At 40.3% G+C, this 25355-nt stretch overlaps 1 protein-coding gene across 1 annotated transcript in view; it reads right to left on the reverse strand.

The window, feature by feature from the left end:
• The window catches only part of LOC126456574 (voltage-dependent T-type calcium channel subunit alpha-1G), a 795987-nt gene that overhangs the window by 269471 nt on the left and 501161 nt on the right, over nt 1-25355 (reverse strand). The window contains exon 17 of the mRNA XM_050092321.1: nt 8188-8343. Coding sequence (XP_049948278.1) covers nt 8188-8343 — 156 coding nt within the window. The remainder of the gene's footprint in view (nt 1-8187; nt 8344-25355) is intronic.

Here is a 25355-nt window from a genome sequence, read left to right on the forward strand (position 1 = left end):
TCCGTGCAAGCCGACTGTCGTACGTTTTTTTGCAATACTTTGACTGACACGCTAGAAAACGTTCACTCGGTGTTTGGTGACAGCTATGGTTTCAGTATAATGATGCACTGCTACACTTTGGAATGAATGTGTGTAACTATTTAAATGAAGCGTTTCCAGGGAAATGAATTGGTTGTGGAGATTCAGTGCTCTGGCCTCCATGTTCCCCGCACCTTAATCCACTATAATTTTTATTTGTGGGGACACTTCAAGGAACGAGCTTATAGTAGGCCACCAGTGCATGTACCGACCTAAAAGTTCGCGAGTATGCCACCTCGGCAATGGTGGATGCAGGTGTGTTGCGCAGAGTCCAGAAAAGTATGAATCAGCAAGAGGGGAAGTACTTGAAAATGCAAGGTAGTCGCTTTGAGCATCTTCTCCGAAATGAACGTTGCTCCTATGTGTAAATACTGTCTCTGCGAAAATAAGGCTGGACGTCAAACGTAAAGAATGGAATTACTGTGCTTAGCATGATGTGCAGTCTAGTGTACCCTACCTATTAGGTTTTTTTGTACCTCATTGGATACAGAGGATGTTACTGTATCAACTATTATTTTATATTGGCTTTATTTGTGTCATAGACAAAACAAAGTGGTCGTTTACGTCAATATGACGTTCGTATTATATCTTAATGTATAAATAAAGGTCGGAGTAACAGAGAGAAATACACAAGATATCGCATTGTGGAGGTTTAAACTGAATACTATCTGATGCTTGAACTGAAGAATAAGGAGGGTTTGACGCGAACGCAACTCAAACGTTGGTGAGCTTGTCTACCTGTTCCCCACCGCAATGAACTATTTGGGCGGCTCCTGCTACCTGTTCTTCACCACGCAGCATGCCGATACAGTATAGCCAGAGTCTCTGTTTCTAAATCGCATCTCTATTAGACCTATTGTTGGGACTAGGTTTTGCTAGATACACCTTTGTCTTGAATTGAGATGAGAAATCGCACGCCGACCGACCGCCCATTCGCCGCCCATCCACCCACACGTAATATAGGGCGTAATGGGTATAAGTGCAAATATTTGTACTGCTGAGTGCGGATGGTTTACTCAACAACACCACATCAGTATTTCCGTCATTTGCAGGCCAGTAATTATAGTTATTACAAGTTGTATGTTTTTAGGTTGGTTAATACCTCGAAGTATATGTGGCAAGAACAAGCCGTAAATGCTTATTTTGTCCTGGGTAGCAGATCAGGTGTTAAAGTGTGGATACGTGGACTGCAAACAGTCTAATGCAGTTACGACTGTACGGAAAACATCAAGCAGTAAATTACCCGTGGTATTAGTGAGACGATTGTTAGACACAAAGAAAAAACGACCAACTCACTGATGGGTGTACATAATAAAGTACCACATATAAAAATATCTGCAATTATACCCGTTCACTCTGAATACACAAAAAGTTTTGATTTTTTTTCGCTCAGTGCTCGAAACTGTTCCTGAAATAAATTAAAAGTATGTCCAAACTGCTCCTTGATTCCGCTCCTCGTTAAGGCAAAAAAACGTCGGGAGCTTATTCTAGGTATTACTTTTTTGTTTCACTCTCTACTTCAAGAAGAGGAAGCAGAAGAGAGGCCATTTGTGATTCGGCTCATTATAGAGTCACAGTTCTTTGCAGGCAACGGCGAGGCGAGCCTGAATTGGGGCAATGGAGTACTCAATTTGTGAACAGGACGGAAAGAGTGACTAATACGGGATTCGCCTTACTAAGAGAAACCGCTAAATAACTTTGACTGTAAAGGGGGGAAGCTAAATCTATTTCCAGTTTATTTCAGGAACAGTTTTGTATTTTGTCCCAAATAATAAATGAGTACATACGTGACTCCTAGTATATCAGGTGAAGAATTAAATTCGCTCACTAGAGCAACTGTCCACCACGTAGATCTAGATTTATCGTGATGTTCCAAAACGACCCGAGGAAAATGCTGAGATTATTGCTTTGAATATACCACGGCCGGATTTTTGCCCCATCCATCTTTGACAATTGTAATTATGAAGTACGTAGTAGCACACTGGTTACTACCGTGAACGTACGGAAGCAGAGGCGGCAGTCTTACATCAACGTTCTACATGAGGTCCTAGTGGAGATGGTTTTCCGTTGCATTTGTCCGACCTGGTATGTAGTGTCAAGTGTGTTTCCGTATCATGTGACAAGTGCTTGTACAATACAGTTGATTTAGGTTGTTACGGTGAGGAGAAGAGAGAGGATGGAGTCCCATACCAGCACATAGTGTACTCCTCGTGAGTAGCAACAACGGGGCGTCAAACTTATTTTCCCCATTTGACGGACGGATCAACAGGACATTGGCGCAAAGACTGATAATCAGCACCACATCTGTGTCCTACTGCTGGCCAAACACTGCCAATGAAAATTTCATCCACCACCGGGATTCGAATCGGCTTATTTCCGAGTCGAGCGCTACCGCACATGCGTGCCGAGGTGAGTGATGACTATAGGGGCCATGGTTAAATTCCAGTTAATAAAAAAGGACAATCATTGCTCATGCCCTTCCTTGTAATGTTATATTGCCCCTTTCAGTATCAAAACAGTTTTTTTCCTGGCACGACTGCAGGATCCAAACATGATGAGTATTTTGTCGCCTTGGATCTGACGCTAATTTCTGTGTCCAGATGTCCTTCTGACAGTAGAATGTTATGAGAGAGGCGTCACGTACGCCACCTGTGTGCCATTGCGTTTTCTACTATTTCGTTTCAAACTGGTTATCAGTCTTATACCCAGATGCAGAGGTAGGTGCACAAACCCGAGTTCAAATGAACGATAGTGGGAAAAACTATGACATAAATATCAAGCTGGCTATTGTAACGGGCCATCGAAAGCTAATGGTCTACTACGTCTTATGCTGCACGAGCAGACCTCAGAAATGACTGACTCTTTGTATGTTATCAACAAAGACTACTGAATACTTTCCAATAGTAAGTGTTTCTGAAGCTGCTAGTAACTAAACGATGATCAACTGTACATAACAACATCAAAATCGTCTTCGACTCAAGATCACAGTTTATTGACAAATATTACCGAGGGATAACCAAAAATGCCCGTTTGACGTCGTGTTCTTTAAAGAGTAGGGCAAAATCAAAAAAATTCTAGGTTTAGACTGTCTACATTGTGAATTTCTATTGCATGTATACTAATGAACAATTTTTATTTGACAGTATATTAAGGCTTCGTCCCTTTGCATTTACGGATGGACCATGGAAAGATTGATTACCTTTTATTCTATGTGCTAACTGTTGTTAGTCTACTTTGGTCCGCGCGACAACTGCGAGATCTGTATGCAGTGTATTCCAAAATATTCGAAGTACCCAACCTGTACCCCGGTTTCTGGATTTTTTAAATTTAGGTTTTCGCAAGAAATACGATTTCTTCCAGTGCCTGGCCTTCCTTATATGTTCTAGGTATCCCCTGTTAGTCAGATCTGATGTTGATTACACACATTACAAAACTTCCGTACAAATATTTTATCCCACTTTTTTAGCAGACAAATTACGTTCTCCCAGCCATCATACCCATAAACTGAAGTCTTCTGTTTGCTCAACCTATAACTAGGCTTACCTGTTCGTTTCATTTCATCTCTAAAACATTGTTACTCCAAGCTATGTGCACAACGAGACTTACACCTTACTGCCGGCTTCTGTTTGTCAAGAAATATTAGATCAAACCACACGTGTGTGGAATCTTTGATGTAATGAATATTGTGATTTATGAAGTATCGAGTAGCGAATGTTTTATCTTTGGTTATATCTTGATGTATCTTTGATTGTATGATTTTTGATGAAATACGAAACGCATACGCGACATATAAAGATGCTGGTATCGAAAGCCGGGAATACCCTTAACTCCAGTTCAACTGAGTATATTTAGCGTGGAGATCGCAGACTGGCGGAACACGTTGCATCACGCCGTATCGTAATACTAGGGAATTGCGATGGATAGTCGCGTCACGCGTTCTGCGTCTCAGGAAATCGCTAAGGTGAGTATCCCCAACATTCTGATACTGTTTAGGTTCCTTTAGTCGTTTTTGGGTTAGTAATATTCCGCAAACGTGCAGTATTATTGCAGAGTAAGTATGCGCTTTTGTATTCAAAGAGGTATAATTTTAGCAAATTCAAAAGTGATTTCAGGACAAACTTTAAATACATGTATATGACACTAAACTGTAGACAATAGTCATGTCTATTACTTGAAATCATAAACATTGTCATAAGGTGCGCTAGAATGGGGTTTAAAGAAAAATGTGCGAATTTCGGCGTCATAATGAAGTGTTACTTTTTAGGACATGACAACAACCAATGTGGAGTCAAATTTTAGCACTAACCACCACTTCGGAAATCAAGACATAATGTATTCCGAAAGTTTGTGACAGTCATGATTGCAAATATTTTTGCTGCTCGTAGCAATTTAAGCTCTGCTATTAGGTGCCAAACTAACCGCCATCTCGGAAATTGCGACGTATTCAGAAAATAAACGTACGTCGAACATCACTTGATAAGATACCAAGGCAAATCAAAGACGTTTGAATTTGTTTCCTAAACAGAATCTCAACAAATCTCATTTAGTTCACATATATTCCGGAAGAGGCGCCACATCAGCGTTGATTCGAACCTAGTTCGTACATTGTCCGAAAGAGGCGCTATCACAGTCCTTGCCAACTTCTCTTATGTTCAGAGCCCAGAAAACGATGCGTTACCGTGTGACACAACTTCCGGAGGACGAAAATCGAATTTAGAAACCATTTTTGCCTGTCCTGTTTACATGTGACTCCTGAGTCAATTTTGATAAACCTGTCAAATTTTGGAAAGATCATTTTTTGGATCGGTAGATGTTTTACACAAATGGCCTCTGGCCATTCAGTGTTCCGTTTTCCGATTAAGTCAGCACGATAAATTAAATACTGTTGATTAAATTCCTGTTGAGCCTAATACTCGTTCTTCTTTGCCGCACAAAAGTCATTCCACTCAGATTAACTGACACTTTTAAATGCTTGAATGAATGAACCTGACAATCCAAGCAGAATTCAAGAAGCGGTTGGCGCGAAAATCGATAATGGAAGAGGAAATTCAGCACTTCCTAAATCGCTTTTGAAATATTAAATGACCAGTCAGAAACGGCATTAGGAAACCGGATTACGAAAGCCGGTTTTCGGAGCCCCTTGTAAACGTTATAAAAGAGTATCTATTTCTCCCTGTTTACACCAGTTCTACTGTATGCACCTCGTTTGCACTACGTTGTAGACAGAACACAATTTATATAGGAATGGAATTTCTGTAAAGGTGTCAGATGTAGAAAACTGGTACTATAACGCACGCAAGTATCAATTAAGAAGTCGACGGACATGCAAAACAACAAACAATACGCGCTTTGTCGGAGGTGCAGGAGTTTACCGATTCGGAGCCACTGGAGAACGTAGAATATAGAACGGTCAGATTACAGGAGAAACGATGAGCTGAAAGCGACTGACGACGAGATTCATAACTTTGTTGACGATACAGAATACGCTGTTGACGTAAAAATAAATGCAACGAATATATAGAAACAAATGGTTCAAATGGCTCTGAGCACTATGGGACTTAACAGCTATGGTCATCAGTCCCCTAGAACTTAGAACTACTTAAACCTAACTAACCTAAGGACATCACCCAACACTCAGTCATCACGAGGCAGATATATAGAAACCATCAAACGTGTTCTCTCAAGAATTTCGCAGAAAATGAGGACGAAACAGTCAGGTACTGTGTCACGTGCTCAGTCATGGAGTGTGCGGCTGGTCCCGGCGGAGGTTCGAGTCCTCCCTCGGGCATGGGTGTGTGTGTTTGTCCTTAGGATAATTTAGGTTAAGTAGTGTGTAAGCTTAGGGACTGATGACTTTAGCAGTTAAGTCTCATAAGATTTCACACACATTTGAACATTTTTTTTGTCACGTGCTACCATTAACGACACGCGCAGCGATTGTCTTATCAGTTGTCTATTAACTACAATAAAACTCCCCTGAATAAAACTGAAGCCATTTTCAGTAGGCATGGAAACAGGGACACGCTTTTGGAAACAGTTCGAGCAGTCAGTTGACCACCGAAACATGCGAAACAACGAAGGAGATAATTAAGCCTAGCTACGTCAGCAAGGATAGAATATGTATAGAGTTAGGCAGGACTATATGGATAGTACGAAGCCTATAAAGAAGCACTTGACCCCACCTATATCGAATGTAATCGAGGCATTATGACTTTGCACGCACTCGACGAAGGTGTGAATGCGTATGGTAGAACATTTGCATCGAAGATACTCAGAGCATTCTCCGACGATATATAATGTCTTTAGATCAATAATGTTAAGCGAGAAGGTCTTTCAGACGACGAAATCCTTAAACTGATGGAATTAATTGGATAGGAAGCGGACGGACAGTAGGTCTGTCAAGGCACTGAATAACAGATACAATTACCATAATTTTCTTTTAACTAGTGTAGCATACAACGAACATAATCTATAATGCTGTGATCATCCGATCTGTGGTTTATTGCAGACCATGGGGATTATATTAGCCATTAATTTCCCATAGCGTAGCATTTGTTTATCCTGTTCGACAGTGCATTTAGTACACTGAGAGAACAGTGCCTGTTAATAGCTGCGTTCTCCCTATCATTAACACACTTTAAAACATCGTATGAGAACGGTATTTCTGTTTGTGAATTACTTTTCTCTGAACTGAAGTCTGGAAGAAATTAGGTCCTAGCTACAGAACAACGTTGTATATTTTAGATGCTTAAATGTTGAAGGTATGAAAACTTGATTGTGTTGGGACGAGGGAAGGAAAGGACCAAGTTGATAGACGCGAAACTGGTGGTAAAGAGAAAACAGCCAGGGACACTTGACACAGGAACGAACTGATTCAGGTCTATTTTCCACTTACTGAATTCATATACAGGCAAAAAAGAACAAAATAAGTACGTGTCTAAATTGTGCAAATAATTGAAATAAGAGGAAATCCATTCTGAAGCGGAGATTAAATGCAGCGTTTTTTAGTTCGTTAGATTCTTATTTTTCAGAAGAGATTGAAAGTATGAACACATGAGACGTAAACAGCACTTCATGACTCCTTTGTCATCATCATCGATACCAAGAAAGTAACAAGCTTTCTTACTAAAAAAGATCAATAAATGGGGTAAGTCATCCGATTTGCTAGGATAAAGGTAAAAAGCAAATGACGTTTCCAGATCTTAAGACCTAACATAATTGTTTGTGTAATCTTTGAATGTTATCTGTAACTCAAACAATACCGCTGACTAGCTATAACTACTCTGTAAATATACAGAATCACTGAGAACTGTCAACTAGCTGTCAGATTACCACGTGACATTGTTTTACCAACATAAAAACAGCGACAATTGACAAAAGGATTCATCAGTGACGCAATATGTATGTCTCGCCCAGCTAGACGTAAGTATACATGAACAGTTAACTAAAAATGAACTCTCGCGAACAGGCTATGAAGGCCCAACGGTACCGACCGGCCGCCTTGTCATCCTCAGCCCACAGGCGTCACTGGATGCGGATATAGAGGAGAATGTGGTCAGCAAACCGCTCTCCCGTCCGTTTTGTCAGTCAGTTTACGAGACCGATGAAAGGTTAAATCAATATACAAAGTAAATGAAACTTACAAACTGTAATATTCGCAGTTGGACTTGATAATGGTAATACCGCCGAAATAGTATATATATATATATATATATATATATATATATATATATATATATATATATATATATATATATTGGTGAGCTATTTTGAACAGTTAAACGGTGAGCGATTATTTGACAGGGTAGAGACGTCCTTAACGGGACGCATCTTCACTTCAATTGGGAATGTGAAACGTGACATCGGTTATACAAATCAGTCTTTCAGCTGAAACCATCCATTGTACAAGTCGACTTAATCTACCTATCGTGCTTAAATCAACATCATTTTATATGCTTCTCTCCACACCCCTCTAGTTTCTCTTCTTTTATCTTCCTACGTTTATACGATAGCGGTCACATTGTGTGGACCTCTGTTTTTTAATTAACGGTAGAGGACTTAATGTTGAGTATGAGACGCCTGACTATTGTGCGACGGGCAGATACGTACCTCTGCGGAGAAGCCCTCGACGAGGATGGCGACCAGCAGGTTGAAGAGCACGTAGTTGCCGAACGTCATAAGAGCCACGAAGTACAGGGCTGCCCAGTGCGTCGTCTTCTCCATGCCGTTGAACAACACCACGTTCCAATCTTCCTGCGTCAGGATCTGTATGACACGCACCAAACGCACACTTACTTTCCGCTTGTACCTACATTTCTTATCAATAAAGAATTTATCGGATCTACTACAGAAACATCGACTGACTGTTTTAGTGTGGCAGTTTAATTTCTTTCTTAATTCTTGGAAGTGTACACGGCGTAGTCATGAAGTTTTAATTATAACCTCGGAAAAATAAAATTAGATAATTACCTTTTTTTTTTTTTTTTTGACATGCAAATGTCTCAAATCCCAGTACATACTGAAATCACCACGCCACAGTACCGTATGATGCCTCCAGACGAGCCAAACCAAAATGTGGAGCCCATTGATAAATCGGTGTATCAAGTGGCAATTCGTTTACAGTAGCCGCAGAAATGTTGCAGCTGTGTCAGGCGAATTCTGAACGTTAAAGAAGTTACCTGGATTGGCGTGACACGCCTCAAACTTTTCCGCTGTTGCTGAAAATGGATTGCCACATGATACCCCAATTTATCAATTGTCTCCGCCATTTTGCTTTGGTTCATCTAACGGTATGCTAAGGTATTATGATGCGGGATTCCAATACAGAGAGTGATATCATGATGATATTACAAACTTCCACGAATTATGGAGAAGGGAAAATGTATCAATTTGAGTTAAGGGACCCCTGGTCGGGAAACGAGGAAGTCGATGGTTATAAGCGAAAATTGTTCTGATACCTCTGACCGTAGTCCTTTTCAATTGCAGTCTCTTTATTTTTCACATTTTAGGAGAATGTAAGATGAACCAAAACAAGGAAAAAATGTCTAGTAAACACGGGCTTTAAAATGGCTACCGTAAGAGCTCTGAGGACTTGTTCTGTAGAACAGAAGTGTTACACACTAGCAAAGATGAACAAGTGCTCATAACTCTTTAGGTATGTACTTTAGCGTTCATGTTTGCTTGACAATTTTTTCTCGTTTGGTCCCTACAACCACCTCCACTGTCAGAGGCATCAGAAGGATTTTCGCTTATAACCATCGCTTATAGCTTTCGATTCGACTTTTTCCGGACCAGGGTCCCTTACCTCAAACTGATACATTTACCCTTCTCCATCACCCATGAAAGTTTGTAATATCATTGCGGAATCACCCTATGGGCCAGCACACAAAGACTTGACTGCGTAACTTTATTTTTTCGAGGTGGTACTTAAAACTTTATTTGTGCTATTGCAGCCTTAAACATGATAGGAATTAATTTGATGTCGATTATTTTAATACCGTTGTTGCTCACAGGTATATGATGGAAAACTGGATGGAGATAAAAGCTAAGAATGAAATCTTTTCCATACATTACCAACTACAATTTCAATACGAAGTCTAAAACCATTCAAAATTTCGGATTTAGGTTAACTGCAGTGTCAGTGATGTACTTTTTATTTCTCGACTCCACTAATAGAACTCTAAATAGGCAGTGGAAATGATTTTCACTTGAAAGTTTAAGATGAACAAATATTGGAAGTTATACAGGGTGGTCATAAACATTCCGAAAAGCTTGTAAGGATGTTGCAGAGTAGATTGTGCTGAGAAATAAATTTTATGGAAGAATTCTATACGTTTCATCGTTTCAGAGTTAATTAGCATTGAGGTTAGCTGATCAGGCCGAAACGCGCGCAAATTCAGTGGTCCGCCAGAAACAATTAGTGTCGGTTGTTCTCAAAGCGCAGATGATAGAGCACGAGATCGCTCAACCTTTCGCCCAGGTTCGACGCTTACTACCATCTCATGTGCAACTGTTGTATCGCTCTCTTGTTCGGATTTAGGAAACCAAACGAAAAACACGTTTGGCGACACTGTCGCTGGCGGGCCGCTTGAATTTGTGCGCGCAACCGCCAGATTGGCTAACTTCAGTGCTAATGAACTCGGAAACGGACAACATACTGACTTTTTCTTTACAGTTAGTTCGCAGCACAGCCTACCCTGTAACACTCTTACAAGGTTTTCGGACTGTTTCTGCCACCTTCTGCTAAGGGAAAGAAAGGGCATTTGCGGCTTGTTAACGCACAACTTCGTACAAATACTTTACCCAGTATTTTTCTGACTCGTTGGAGTATCCTTATATTGTGACAATTGAACAGATTAAACCTTATTCTGTGACGATTGAACAGATTAACGTGGACTGCGAAGAGCTGTATAATTAAAAATGATATTTAATTTGCATGTTCGAGAATCAATGAATTGTGAAAAATAAAGCTCGCACGAGAAATAAAAGTCCAAAGGAAAAGACTTCATTGATAAAATTTGCAATTGAGGAAAGTAAAGAAAAAGAAGAAGAAATTTTCAATTTTATGGACAGATAGTTTTGGACAGCATTCGATTTAAGAATGAACGAAAGCAAGATCTGCTAAACACCAGATGCGGGGAAGACAAATTAGAAGAAATTTTTACAGGGCAGGTAATGTACGAAATACGCAGGCTTAGCTGGAAGATGTGTGGAACTATTCTACCTGACGTTCTTTCCAGAATAACGAGCAGGCTAGTGGGATGTGTGCCGCCCCCGGAAATAGTTAATCTTGCGACTGAAGAAGCAGGAGAGAGGAATAACTGAAGAGGACCACAAACATTGGTATACGTCTCATGGATTCTTCACAGTATTGGGTGTAGCAGTCATGTCCACACGAAGAGGGACTTGGGAATTATAGACTCCAAGCTCTCCATTGTCTTTCGGGGAAAATGAAAATGGGACAATTTGCAAGGATCGCTCTGATAAATGCAAGCGACTGCGGGTTTTTTGAAGCTGATGCTGTAAAAAATCTGATGAATGTATTTTCCTCTTCCAAGGAAACTGACGCTTTCGGCTAGGAAAGTTTTATTATCAAGGTCGGTCTCTGTCCTTGAAAGTAATGACTGTGAATGATATCAATTTTTAAAAGAAGTGATTTCGAGAAGCTATGGCATTTGAATGTACGACAAGCAAGGCCACAGTGCCCGTCTTAATTGATATGAGAGACAACAATACGTTGTCATTTGGACCATATTTTGGAAGAATTATTACATTAAAATTCATTTTGTCAACATAAGTGCAATTTTTCTGCACAGTTAACGCAGAGATATGAGGTTGCATCCTCTCACAACAACTGCTGATATCAGATGAACACTCAGTCATTCACCTAGGGAAATGAAGAACTACGATAGTATTTGTGACCGTTTAACGGTTCGCTTGGTTGGACGTTAATCACAAACAAAGTGTTACAGTGAGGGTGCATTTACTGAATAACGCGGAGTAAATATTCGCAAAAAACTTGGATATAATTGATTTGCTGTCTAAAATGGGTAGGCCATGCAGTTGTAGAGCTTGCGGTATTCCATTAACAAAAGGAATGCTAGTTGACAAGAATCTGAGGAAGGTGTTACTGTTCCATCACTTTCCTTGCAACCGATAGAAATCTCCTTAATTTCTACTTGTAATCGGGGACGTGTACAATAAAGATCAAGTAAAAATTGATCAAGTGTATAATAATTTAAAGAGACGATATTGTCGTGGAGTAATATGCTATATCATGTTACTGATAGTCTCAGTAGCGCCCGCTGTGAAGCATTGCTCAATAGCTAGAACTTTGATAAATATGAAGCAGCGGGGACACCGGAAAGCTGCGGAATGGAGACCGCAGAATTAAAATCTCCCGCGCTTTGGCTTCGACCTGTGCTTGCCTTCCAAGTTAAGGAAGATAAATAAGCTTGCTGGAAACGGGAGACCTGTTATGGGCAAAGAAAAGAGCTTTCCAAAGTTTACAGAAGCAAGAACAATACGCGCTTCATAACTTCATCAATTCGAAATTGGCCGATGAAGTTTATAGAGTTTCCTCATATTTTTAAGGCGTTTCCTGCGGAGCTCTGAGCGACGAACTGCCCATAGCCACTGACTCCCAGATCGTAAACGTTGCCATAAGAGCATGCATTCCAGAGGACTCGTTGCCGCAGGAGGGTTTCTGTTTGCATAATGTGAACTTCAGAGTTACCTTACAGGTAATTTTAAACCGTGGTATGCATTCCTAGTATAAAAATATTTGTGAGAACCTCAGCAGTAAGACAATACAGAAGACTCTGAATAAGTATTGTGTCAGAGTGTAGAACGATTAATACCATATAAGAAGTCTGTTTTGTGCGCCCCCGGTAGCTGAGTGGTCAGTGCGACAGAATGTCAATCCTAAGGGCCCGGGTTCGATTCCCAGCTGGGTAGGAGATTTTATCCGCTCAGGGACTGGGTGTTGTGTTGTTCTAATCATCATCATGTCATCCCCATCGACGGGCAGGTCTCCGAAGTGGCGTCCAATCGAAAGACTTGCACCCGGCGAACGGTCTACCCGACGGGAGGCCCTAGTCACACGACATTTATTTAGTCTGTTCTGATATAACAATGTACTTGGCTCTTTACCCATTTGTTTCCTAGGCTATATGGCACAATGACACAAGAGGCGCAATAATATATCGTGAGAGAATCTACTACAGTTAACCTCACCGTATTTTGATTCCATGGTTAATTTCAAAGAAATTACCGTTTGACATCTCACGTACAATACATTAAATCATAATTATTTTTTTAAAGATAAGGTAAACATATTGTCGGAAAAAGCAGTTATCGTTGAAAGAACTGTTTTAGTCCTGGAGATAACGGTCATAACACTACGATAATCATTATATCTACTATTTGTCAAAATTTTCTAACAAATTAATAAGTGATTCGATAGTCAGACTTAAATGTAAGGAACCAGTACAAATTAATTCACAACAGCTATTCTCAGTAAATTATATATCTAGCAAAAAATAGAATAGAAACACTACACATGTAAACAATAGACAATTTGTATCTTTATATTAATAATGAGTTGAAAATAACTTGCATATTAATCGTGCAGTAAAGAAATTAAAATTTATGTGTTAGTCCAACTACAGTGAATTTGAAAGCACACAAATAAACACAAAATTACAATTGTATAGAGAAATTTGAGGCTTACCTGGAAAACTGTGACTGTTGCCCAGAGAATATTGTTAAAGTGTTTCCTATCACAGACACAGTTCGGGTGCCTCGTGATGATTTCGTGACAAGTACATCTTCTGGATCCGTCTGAGAGCATGCAAAACTTACCACCAAACAGGTACATTCCTAAGATACTGCAAGAGACAGAAACACACAATATAAACAGCCCAAAACAAGTGGTGACGAAAAGTACATGTAAAGATGAGTAACTATAGAGGTAAGGTGAGGTAAGCGTGGCAAGAGAGTCGCAGGGACGGTTGGCTGGCTTGTGTCATTGTAAAGGCGACACCGCCCCGACAGGAGGCAATGTTCGGCCCTGGCAAGCACCACCCAACGCCCCGACGTCGCTCCCGCCGTGATAAATACAGAAGCGCTTGCAAAATATCTATTTCTATCTGTCTGCACTGTTACTGTGAGTAAAGACAGAGTTAAAGCAGGGTGTGGTACAAAGTATGTCTTAAGGAAGATTTTCAACAGGCACTCGATACATGTTTATACACGACTCGACTGCATGTGGCAGAGTGGGGAAGTATAGTACAGGTGTCACACTACGTGAGGAGCAGCACTTTAATACTAAGCGTTCGTCTCTCAGTTACCCAACAACTGTGCAACATGCGACATTATTAATCAGTGGTGGTTGTTGCCGTGATTGCATGTGTTACAGGTCTCCTTTACTTTAATTAGTTCTTGGACTGCTTCGGTATACAAACGCTAGTTTTTATTTTCTAGGTATCCATGCGCTAACAGTGGGCATGTGACAGAAATGCTTTATCAATTTTGCACACTAGAAATTCGAAAACCACTACAGCAATCAGTTACGTTCTGAGCACTACAATGGTCCTAATTTTTCGATTATATTTGCAGAGTTAGCTTTTGAAATACAGTAGTTTTTAGAACTTGTAATTCTTCTTATGCAGCTATTTATAGGGCCGGAATTCATTCACACGGAAAATATGTGCATGATGTCCATTGTGTTACGTTCTCAGCACCCGGCAAGAGCTCACTACCCACCAGTAATGTTCAGAGGTTTTTGTTGCATGTTGGTAAACAAATTCAGTACTTCTTAGGCCAGAGAGAGATAGAGCGAACGAGAGAGACAGAGATAGACAGAGGGAGAAAGAAGGAGAGAGAGAAATAATAGAAGAAAGCAAATTCTCTCAAATTTAATGCACTTTTTAAAATAAAGGAAAAACAGTTCATGTAATGTGTTAATAATACATTTTTTCTGTATATAATTCCGCAAATCACTACATCGTGAGATTGTATTGTTGATTCCCTTCAGCTGATATGGTATGTTATGTTTATAAGCGAGATGAAGTTAGTTGTAGTAAGACTAAATTAATGTGGCATTTTATCATCTAATATTTGTTTAAGAAACAACACTTTATAAAAACGAAGTGTACAGCATTAGTGTTGTTTCCTACCAAAGACTAACATGTGCTTGTTGTAAGATAGTTTCGACACCATAAATAAGACAGACATCGTGGATAGTTCTTGTACAGGGTTAGTCATAAGTACCTCCAGGGTTTGAGAAGGCGACTGCGCGAAAACTACAATACATAGAGAAAAATGACACATTCAGTGGACAGAGCATCATTCCAAGTTTCTATTCGTCATATATGCCATGGAGGAGTAGTAGATCTCACCATTAGGGGACAGACGTGTAAGAACATGCAGACAAATCATTTGCTCTGCATTGTCGCATCGAATTAATTTACGAATGTTGATAGGGAACCCAATGAACACAGTTCGAATGCGCTGTTGTGATTGCACGTTCCTGGGCAGCAGTGACTTCAATGAACTGCATGTGCGTGCTCTTGCATTCGTCGTTTGCCGCATCAGAAAAGGTACCCGTATTGAGCAACTGTAATGCGAGTTAAAAAGTTGAAGAGATGCTCTACCCATGAATATATGTTTGTTTTCTATATGTCTTCTAGTTTTTGCGCAGGTGTCTTCGGAAGCACTTACGAATGACCCTGTCTTTATTGCTCATAACAAGTAAGTGTAATCTATTTGTTTCTAGCTTTCAGTTTTCTTAGATATTTGGCAATAATGACAATTGCATTATTTCAGTCAAATTATTCTTGATGTTGACATAAATTATTATAATGACGTAATTATCAACAAATACTACGATTAGTACAATGACTGCCCAGTCATGTTCTTCGAAAGCATGTTGTAATCCTGTGCCACACGATAAGACGTATCGGTCGATCTCTATTTTTTAATCAAGTTAATCCCTGAAGACCTTTTCTCCCCTATTCGAGTCAATACCTGTTTTTTTATTTATGTCGGGTATTGAAAGCTCGCGAAGCAAAGATACCACAAGAAATCTTCTTTATTTGGGTTAATTACTAGTTTCAGCTAACAGTCTAGTCATTTCAGATCATAAAATATTCTTGGTAAGTGTTGGTGCCATTGCAGTTCCGCACATCGTTAAGATGTATCTTAAAACGACAACATCCATACATAACATAATGAAAAACAGCTTTTCATCGTTTGTGGTCAGTGTAATTGAACGATGATCATAAAATAAAGGCGTTATACCTTTACAACTTTGAACCTGACACCATCAGTCTTTACATCATTTCGTGACAGACATCGTCATATATATATATATATATATATATATATATATATATATATATATATATATAGCTGTAACGTGGTACATGTGAATAATGTGCATATATAGATGCAAATACTGTTTTTTCACGTTACAGCAATATATATATGATGATCTCTATTACGAAATGATATAAATACAGATTGTGCCAGGTACAAAGTTGTAAAGGCATAACGCCTTTGTTTTGCGACCATCGTTCAATTATGCTAGCCACGAACGATGGAAAGCTGTTTTTAATTACGTCGTGTATGGATGTTGTCATTTTAAGAAAGTTTTTAACCATTGTGAAGCCGTAACGGCACAAACACTAATCAAGATTTTTTTATGATTTAGAGATGGCTAGATTGTTAGCTGAAACTAATAATCAATCCAAATAAAAAAGATTCCATGTGCCACCTTGAATTGATGGGTTTTCAATCAAAACTTAAATGTAAAAAATCATGACACATCGCATATCGCCTGGCTGACGATACCGAAAAACTTGATTCAATACCTTTCCGTTTGATACTCTATTTTCATATCTGACCTTCGATATTTATATGTTTTGTTGTCTTTGCTGTTTTATTTCCGTATACACTCCAAATACCTTCGGAAAAGACTTCTTAATACATTAATTTCCGTTAGATATTGACATAATTGCCATTTTTAGAAAAGTTTTCCTAGCTGCTGTAATCCTCCATTTTCTAGTCTCTCTATTTTTGCCATCGTCCGTTATTTTGTTCCGCAAATGGCAAAAACGTGCCTACTACGTCCTGAAGAAAAAAATACTAGCGTGAGATCAGACACGGTAAAGGTAATGCACGAAAATGAAGTAATGATTGATTTGAGAAGTAAGATTACTAGTAATATCAGTTGAAAAGTGTGGGAATGGTCTACACGCAAGGATAAGTGCCGTGTGGTCATTCGACCCCACGTTACCGCCCCCTCCCCTCCCCTGCCCATCCACCCCTAAAGTATCTGTTTACTTACGAAGCTTCTAACGGTACTGAAAACATGAACAAGCACTACATAGCAGCTGTACGCGACGTCGTTTAGCACTAAACATGTTAGGCTAGCGCCTGAATTCCATGATGTAACACCGATAGCATTTCAGTTTCTAATTTTACAGAGCCAAGCAAAACAGTATGTAAGGAATATTTCCGCGCTATTTTGCGTGTTACTTGTAGCTGCTTTAAAACCAACAGCGTTTCAAAGCTCGTACTAATTACTAAGAGCCAGCCATAACTGTTCTGCTTGGTATGCAAGATATATTGCCGCGGGTTGTGGTCCATGTCGAGTGATATAGAAGTTAGTGTCGTTGGCTGGCGCGTTGCGATGCATCTGTGATGTGGTAGTACTGAGATTTTTCAGTACTGAGAGAGTTTCAATTTTCTTACAACCCTGTAATAATATCTGCGACGTCAACATCGTTTGAAAGGGTTAAATTTTTCATTGTTACCGTCTGTTTTAAATATTTTTAAACGTTGGAAGTAAGAAAATACTTTTATCAAATATAAGAATAAATAATTCGAAATTGTCTGAGATAAGAATAGCTTCTGTATTGTATTGACAATGGTAAAGGGTAAATATTTACTGTTATGATTACCACCACATAGCCTCATGTGTAATTTAAACTTTGACTTAATTTTATCTATAATAAATTATGTTGTTGGACGTATGCAACAATACCAGTACAGAATTAGAATAGCAGATTAACTTCACTAACTATGTTTTTTGTGTTTTTAATACAACGTGCTTCGGAAATTGATTCATATTTTCAAGTGCTTCGAGAACTACATCCACTACAGAGACATCATATTTCATATGTTCCCAGACCACTTGATATGGGAAGAAATTCCCGAAAAGCATTGTGCCACGGATATATAGTGCAACTGGTGCAGTTCGTTTGATCCTCTGAATGTTTGCTTTTCTTTCATTTCTCGTGAGTTGTTATCTAGCTTCATCTTTTCTATACATTTTCAGCAAATGGTTACAAAGCAAAGCTTAACATGTCAAAGCCATCATATTGTTACAAACGTTAACAACATCAGGTCTACAAAGCTGTATTACTAAGGTTTGCTCCAGATGTTTCTTTCATTTACGGTTATCGTGGGAGAAAGTGTTGCCTGGTTAGACACTTTGGTTTGAAACCAGTTTTTCTTTTGAAGGCATTCACCGAGTAATAAATTTCACATTATCAACTGGCAATGCACCTCGTATGATAGATTAAAAGTTACCTCTTATGTACGTCAATTTCCAATTTATCGCATTTTATGCGTCTATTACCTCGTAAGCAGTTTCTGTGACAATGTGCCCCCTCTAGTCGATATATGCGGTGTAGACAGCCCTGGTTCAGTTCTTAGAGTGAGCTGCGGTTCAGCCAACAGGAATTCTACACGTCCTGTGCGAGCAGCGTGGTCAGTATGTTTTAATGAGGAGTAAAGGAGTTATTCTGTTCCGTTTTGGTGCATTCTGTGGGGTGTTGCGCTTAGGGATGAAGCGTGGCTACCCAGAGGTATGTCGAGAGGGAAAGAGGTTGGTTCATGATGGCAACCTGGATTTGTTTGTGAAAACTTGTACTGTTAATTGCGACCTGGATTTTTCTGCGCACGAGCTTCTATATACGAGGTAATATATGCTGCAAATGCTTTACTTGACCTGCCATGTTGATGCAAAATATTGTCGTGAGTACCGAGATATTATGAGTGATATTGCGGGACATGAAGCTTCCATTATCATGTGCCAGAATTTGTTTTCTCTGTGCTATGCATTTATTTCGTAGGTCAGCTATGTTTATCCATTCGTTATTCGTCTAACGATTATTTTCATTTTGGTTGCTTCCATGAATTTTTGCAAACAAAGTCTTCGTCATACTGTGGTAGAGAAGCCATGCGGTTCATGCAACTTCAACTATTTTCTTCGTGTAATGTTCCTTTGGGTTTTAATAATTAACAACTGATATTAAATTTTTCTGTATTTATTTATGCACCTTCCCATTATTAAATTCAGAGCAGTTATATGCCATTTCTTTTCAAGAATACAAGTGGTCGTCGACTTATAAATTGTTAAGTCGTGGGGATCCTAATGTAATCTTTTGCCTTCAGCAGGAGAATTCATTCAGTGCGAATTGAAGACCTCAGCTGTATACATTGGTCGGGGACAGTTGATGAGAAACGGATCTGTCGCATGCAAATCATATTAAAATTATTCGTATTAGTTGATAGTTTCACGATAAACCGAGAAATGGCAGCTCCTATCTCCAATTTCAGGTTCTCGCTAATGGTAACTTTGTCGGGATATGTGCGTGTAAACAGTGACAAGTGCCAGACACGAACTGCCAGTGATAGTAACACGTGCGGTGTTCGTGGCAAGAAAATGCTTTTCAGGGACGATTTTTAGGAATCTGATGATAATTTGGGTAACTACATGTTTCCTGAACATGTTTCCGTACGCATATGCGCTTCAAAACCATCACTAATCAGGTAAATGTGAATATTTATTTATGCAAGTAAACAACGTTAAGCTGTGTTCCTTGCCATAGTTTATGTGAATTTATATGAGAGGGTGATAGTAGACATGTTAAGGGGCATCATTAACATTATTTATGAGCTGTAGTAAGTTTCTTGCTAAAATAAATTTTATATTTTGCTGAATCATAGATTGATTTTTGAGGTTATTATACTTTAGTATTACAAAAATTGTTAAAGCAAATCATATTATCAAGAACTGGAACAATTCGGACCTTTTCAATTTCTATTTTTGATGGGTTCTGTCGCCCAGCAACTATACATTGGTAAGTCCATGCAAACACATGTTAAGTGCAATGAAATAGCAAGTAAACAGTGTTAAATACCCATTGACGAAATTTTAAGAATAAAATTTTGGGTGGACTTTATCATTTTAATATGTCATTATTGTAAATATATTTGAAACCCATGACCTACCCAAAATAAAAAAAAAATCACACTGCACGTTTTGGAATATCTTATTTTTGAGATTTTGTTGAACCTTTGGTGAGAAATTTCTTTAAAAAAAGAAAAAAAAAAAGAACTTGCCCTTTGCAGCTGTTTACAGCCGAGATCTTCAATTGTTTTCCATGTGCTGCACGCATTTAGTCAGCATAAGTGTGCTAGCAGTGTTTTTCGTCTAGATCTTCAGAACGGCAAATACTGTGTCATGTGTTACGCAGTGTTCGTCTATCGTTCACTATCTTCAGGTTCTTTGTAGAAAAGTGTTTGAATTACAATTATGAGTCAATAATATTCACTGTACATAGCTTGCTTATGAAATGAACTATACTAAATTTTTCCAGAGCCAAATAATGGTTCTTTTGTTAAGAATCTTGATTATTAGAGTGAATTAAACATTCTTAATACCCAGTTTAACTGTTGCTCGAAGTAAGAGGTTTCTGTGTTAGCTTATTCGTGGGATAAAGTCAGATCACATTATAATATTACTTTCATGAGTCAATACTGACAGATACAAAAGGACATTTTAATCAGGGTATTTTTCTGTCGGGATCCTATGTGCTATCAGATTAATTTAACATAAAGGCTGCTTACAAGATGAACTAAAAATAATTTTCTTTTGTTGAAAATATTACACTTTTATCAGTTGTGGTGTCTTAACTCTATAAATGATAGCTGTTTAATTTTGAAGGTTCCCGTGGGGTATCTAAGCAAAATCAGACTGATTCTGTCAAATGTATTTATCGTCTCCTGTGAAATATGACACCGAAGAAATGCCATTACATCATCTTATATCTGTATTAAGCTAGAATATCAGCGATTATTTATGATGTGGTGGGAGTTTGAAATTTTTTACAGCAAGATTACATTAATTACACCACGCAGAGGGGTATTTATGCAGTCATTGTTCGTACGCCGTTGGAACGGGAAAAAAGCCTAACATTTCGTTCTCAGAGTTTGTGGCACGTAATTTTATTCATTTTGTATGCACTTGTATACGTGAATTCAGTTTCTGCGTCCTAACACAATCTAAGAAAGAAAAAGAAAATGAAAAAAAGTACACGATGCACTACGAAGGAATTCCCCGAAGGAGACGAAACTTGGTTGATGTGACGTACATGTACAGACATTCAAATTATTATTAATTCAGAAAAACTGGATGATTTATTCAAGAGAAAAAGCTTCGCAAACTAAGTCAATAATGCGTTGATCCACCTCTGCGCATTATTCAAGGAGTTATTCGGCTTGGGTTGGATTGACAGAGTTGTTGGATGTCCTTCCGAGGTACATCGTGCCAAATTCTTTCCAGCTGGCGCATTATTTTTTAATAGTTGGAGAGCCTTCGCATAATACCCCTAACGTTCTAAGTTGGTGAGAGATCCGGTGACCTTGCTGACCAAGGTAGGGTTTGGCAACACGGAGACAAGCAGTAGAAACTTCGCCGTGTACGGGCGGGCATTATTTGCTGTAATGTAAGCCCCAGGATGGCTTGCCATGAAGGTCAACAAAACAGGGTGTAGAATATCGTCGAGGTACCGCTTCAGCCTGGAACTGACTGAAGTAGAATTGTCTGCAGTTATATGTACCACTTAGAACTGAGCCCCGATGACCAACGAAGACGTACACCCCAGACAGCGGTGGGTTACTAACCTGACTGTCGCCCGCCATATGGCCCGACAACCGAAGTAATGGTCTGAGGTTCCATGGTTCCATTTCATTTCATAACAGGACCAGTTTGGTTGCCAAACGCGGCACCCTTACATCGCAACGATACGTCGACGGTATTCTATGCCTCGTTTTGTTGCCCTTCATGGCAAGCCATCCTGGGGCTTAAATTAGAGCAAATAATGCCACCGCGCACGGCGAGGTTTCTACTCCTTGTCTTCGTGCTTGATTAACCGTACCTTGACTAAAAAGGTCGCCGGATGTCTCCCCAATGAAGAACATTTGGAAGATTAGGAAAGGGCGCTCCAACCAGCTCAGGATTTTGACGATCTAAAGCGCCAATCGGACAGAATTTGTCGCGATATCCCTCAGGAGGACATCCAGTCAACCAATGCCAAACCAAATAACTGTTTGCATAAGGGCAAGAGGCCGACCAAGGCATTATTGACATAATCAATTTGTGTAACACTTTCTCTTGAATAAATCGTCTAGTTTTTTTGAAACTGTGATTATTTGTTTGTCTGTACATGTACATAACATCTACCTATTTCCGTCCCATTCGCATGATTTCTTCTTGATGTGTCGTTTTCTGTCTTAGTGTATATAATGAATCGTTGCTCTAATGTGTTATTACGGACGTCATGGCAAGTTTTTCAAATTAAATCATAATCATTGTAGACATTCTTGTACTATAAACGTCCACGTAGAATACAATTATTTGATCGCAGGCTGAAAGTTATTTCAGAATAGCAACTAGAGGGGAATTGAAGCATGAATACTGGTGATACCTAAACCTAGTGCTAGAGAAACTCAAGAAATAGCACGCAGAAACTGAGAAATTGTGTAACAGTCACATATATGTCAAGAAATTAGAGGGGGACACGTATGCGTATAAACAGAGAGCGCAACTCCCCTCTGGCATCAGTGCAGCCGGCCGCTGTGGCCGAGCGGTTCTAGGTGCTTCACTCCGGAACCGCGCTGCTGCTACGGTCGCAGGTTCGAATCCTGCCTAGGGCATGGATGTGTGTGATGTTCATAGGTTAGTTAGGTTTAAGTAGTTCTAAGTCTAGGGTACTGATGACCTCAGATGTTAAGTCCCATAGTGCTCAGAGCCATTTGAACCATTTTTTGCATTAGTGCATGGGCGCCCCTGATGTTGACAGCGTCGTCTGTTGTCAAAATGTTGTGTATACCTCCATCTCCCGAGAACTTTTAGTACAACTGATTCCTCTTTCAATGAAGGGTTCCAAGGGGTTTCGTCGTTAGATGCTGACGTTCTAATTCGAAGATCAGTATGACAAGAACATATTTATCCATATATGCCTGTTACAAACTCGCAGAGATATACATCGTCCGTCCAAAAAATTTCGAGACTGTTCGTATCCTATAAGCCACATCAGTGCAGTAACTACGATAGCAGCCTGAACCAAGAACTGTAAGAAATATTATTGCTTTCGACCGGTCTGTTGCCAATATTATTGTGTTACAAATCGCAATGGAGCAACGAACTGCATCTCTAAATCGATGTTCAAAACATTCTTCGGGATCTTTTTCTGGAAAAAAATCATCACGGGTGACGAGATTTGGTATTATCAATACGAATCTCTCAAAAAAAAGGAAAGTGCACTTATTCCCATAAAACGTCAACGCTTTGAGGACCTAACCGACATGCAAGGCAGTGGGAAGCGGGAGCTGAACTACACCCCGAAGACGGACTTTTCTGACAGTGACGAAAGCAGTAAGGGTAGCCGTTTACCTGCACAATGCTGTATGGAGAAACAAATTTACTAAAACTAAGAGGAAAAATAAAAACATGTAAAACAATGGTGCGTCCTATTATGACATATGCAGCAGAAACTACAGCGGAAACGACAAAGGTAACATAAAAGTTAACGGCAGTGGAAATGAAGGTACTAAAACAGATCCAAGGAGTAACCATGTGGAACAAGAGAACAAATGTATTGATAAGGGAACGGTGTGGAATACAAGACATAAATAAAAGATGAAGACAAGAAAAAGAAATTGTATTGATAGACCGCACAAGATAGATAATTTGCAAACATGAAAACGACTACCTGGACGACCACATAAGAGATGGAACAGCAGTTGGTCCAGTACATCCACAGAATGTGGCAGACGAACTGGGTAACCCTAGTCATCAGAGAGAGAGAGAGAGAGAGAGAGAGAGAGAGAGAGAGAGAGAGAGAGAGAGAGAGAGACCACAAAGATTAAAAGAAAACCATGTCAAATGTAATTTATCGTAAATATTTTTACATTTTCCCAAAAAACGTAAGTGTCTTACTGACTATCGGCCCAGCACAAATCTGTAAACTGTTATACATTTTCAACGCATCATATACTCAGTTCAACATTAAAACACTCTTATGTCAATACTGACAGTGTTTGTTTAAGCTTTCAGCTTTTACGCTTCCTGCCGGCCGCGGTGGCCGTGCGGTTCTAGGCACTCCAGTCCGGAGCCGCGCTGTTGCTACGGTTGCAGGTTCGAATCCTGCCTCGGGCATGGGTGTATGTGATGTCCTTAGGTTAGTTAGGTTTACGTAGTTCTAAGTTCTAGGGGACTGATGACCACAGCAGTTGAGTCCCATAGTGCTCAGAGCCATTTGAACCATTTTTTTTTACGCTTCCTCTCCATGATTGGTTAGATGTTGCACGCTTCAACACTTCCCAATACTTTCATCTACACTCCTGGAAATGGAAAAAAGAACACATTGACACCGGTGTGTCAGACCCACCATACTTGCTCCGGACACTGCGAGAGGGCTGTACAAGCAATGATCACACGCACGGCACAGCGGACACACCAGGAACCGCGGTGTTGGCCGTCGAATGGCGCTAGCTGCGCAGCATTTGTGCACCGCCGCCGTCAGTGTCAGCCAGTTTGCCGTGGCATACGGAGCTCCATCGCAGTCTTTAACACTGGTAGCATGCCGCGACAGCGTGGACGTGAACCGTATGTGCAGTTGACGGACTTTGAGCGAGGGCGTATAGTGGGCATGCGGGAGGCCGGGTGGACGTACCGCCGAATTGCTCAACACGTGGGGCGTGAGGTCTCCACAGTACATCGATGTTGTCGCCAGTGGTCGGCGGAAGGTGCACGTGCCCGTCGACCTGGGACCGGACCGCAGCGACGCACGGATGCACGCCAAGACCGTAGGATCCTACACAGTGCCGTAGGGGACCGCACCGCCACTTCCCAGCAAATTAGGGACAGTGTTGCTCCTGGGGTATCGGCGAGGACCATTCGCAACCGTCTCCATGAAGCTGAGCTACGGTCCCGCACACCGTTAGGCCGTCTTCCGCTCACGCCCCAACATCGTGCAGCCCGCCTCCAGTGGTGTCGCGCCAGGCCTGAATGGAGGGACGAATGGAGACGTGTCGTCTTCAGCGATGAGAGTCGCTTCTGCCTTGGTGCCAATGATGGTCGTATGCGTGTTTGGCGCCGTGCAGGTGAGCGCCACAATCAGGACTGCATACGACCGAGGCACACAGGGCCAACACCCGGCATCATGGTGTGGGGAGCGATCTCCTACACTGGCCGTACACCACTGGTGATCGTCGAGGGGACACTAAATAGTGCACGGTACATCCAAACCGTCATCGAACCCATCGTTCTACCATTCCTAGACCGGCAAGGGAACTTGCTGTTCCAACAGGACAATGCACGTCCGCATGTATCCCGTGCCACCCAACGTGCTCTAGAAGGTGTAAGTCAACTACCCTGGCCAGCAAGATCTCCGGATCTGTCCCCCATTGAGCATGTTTGG

The sequence above is a fragment of the Schistocerca serialis genome, chromosome 2 (assembly GCF_023864345.2).
Source record: "Schistocerca serialis cubense isolate TAMUIC-IGC-003099 chromosome 2, iqSchSeri2.2, whole genome shotgun sequence".
Taxonomy (NCBI): Eukaryota; Metazoa; Arthropoda; class Insecta; order Orthoptera; family Acrididae; genus Schistocerca; species Schistocerca serialis.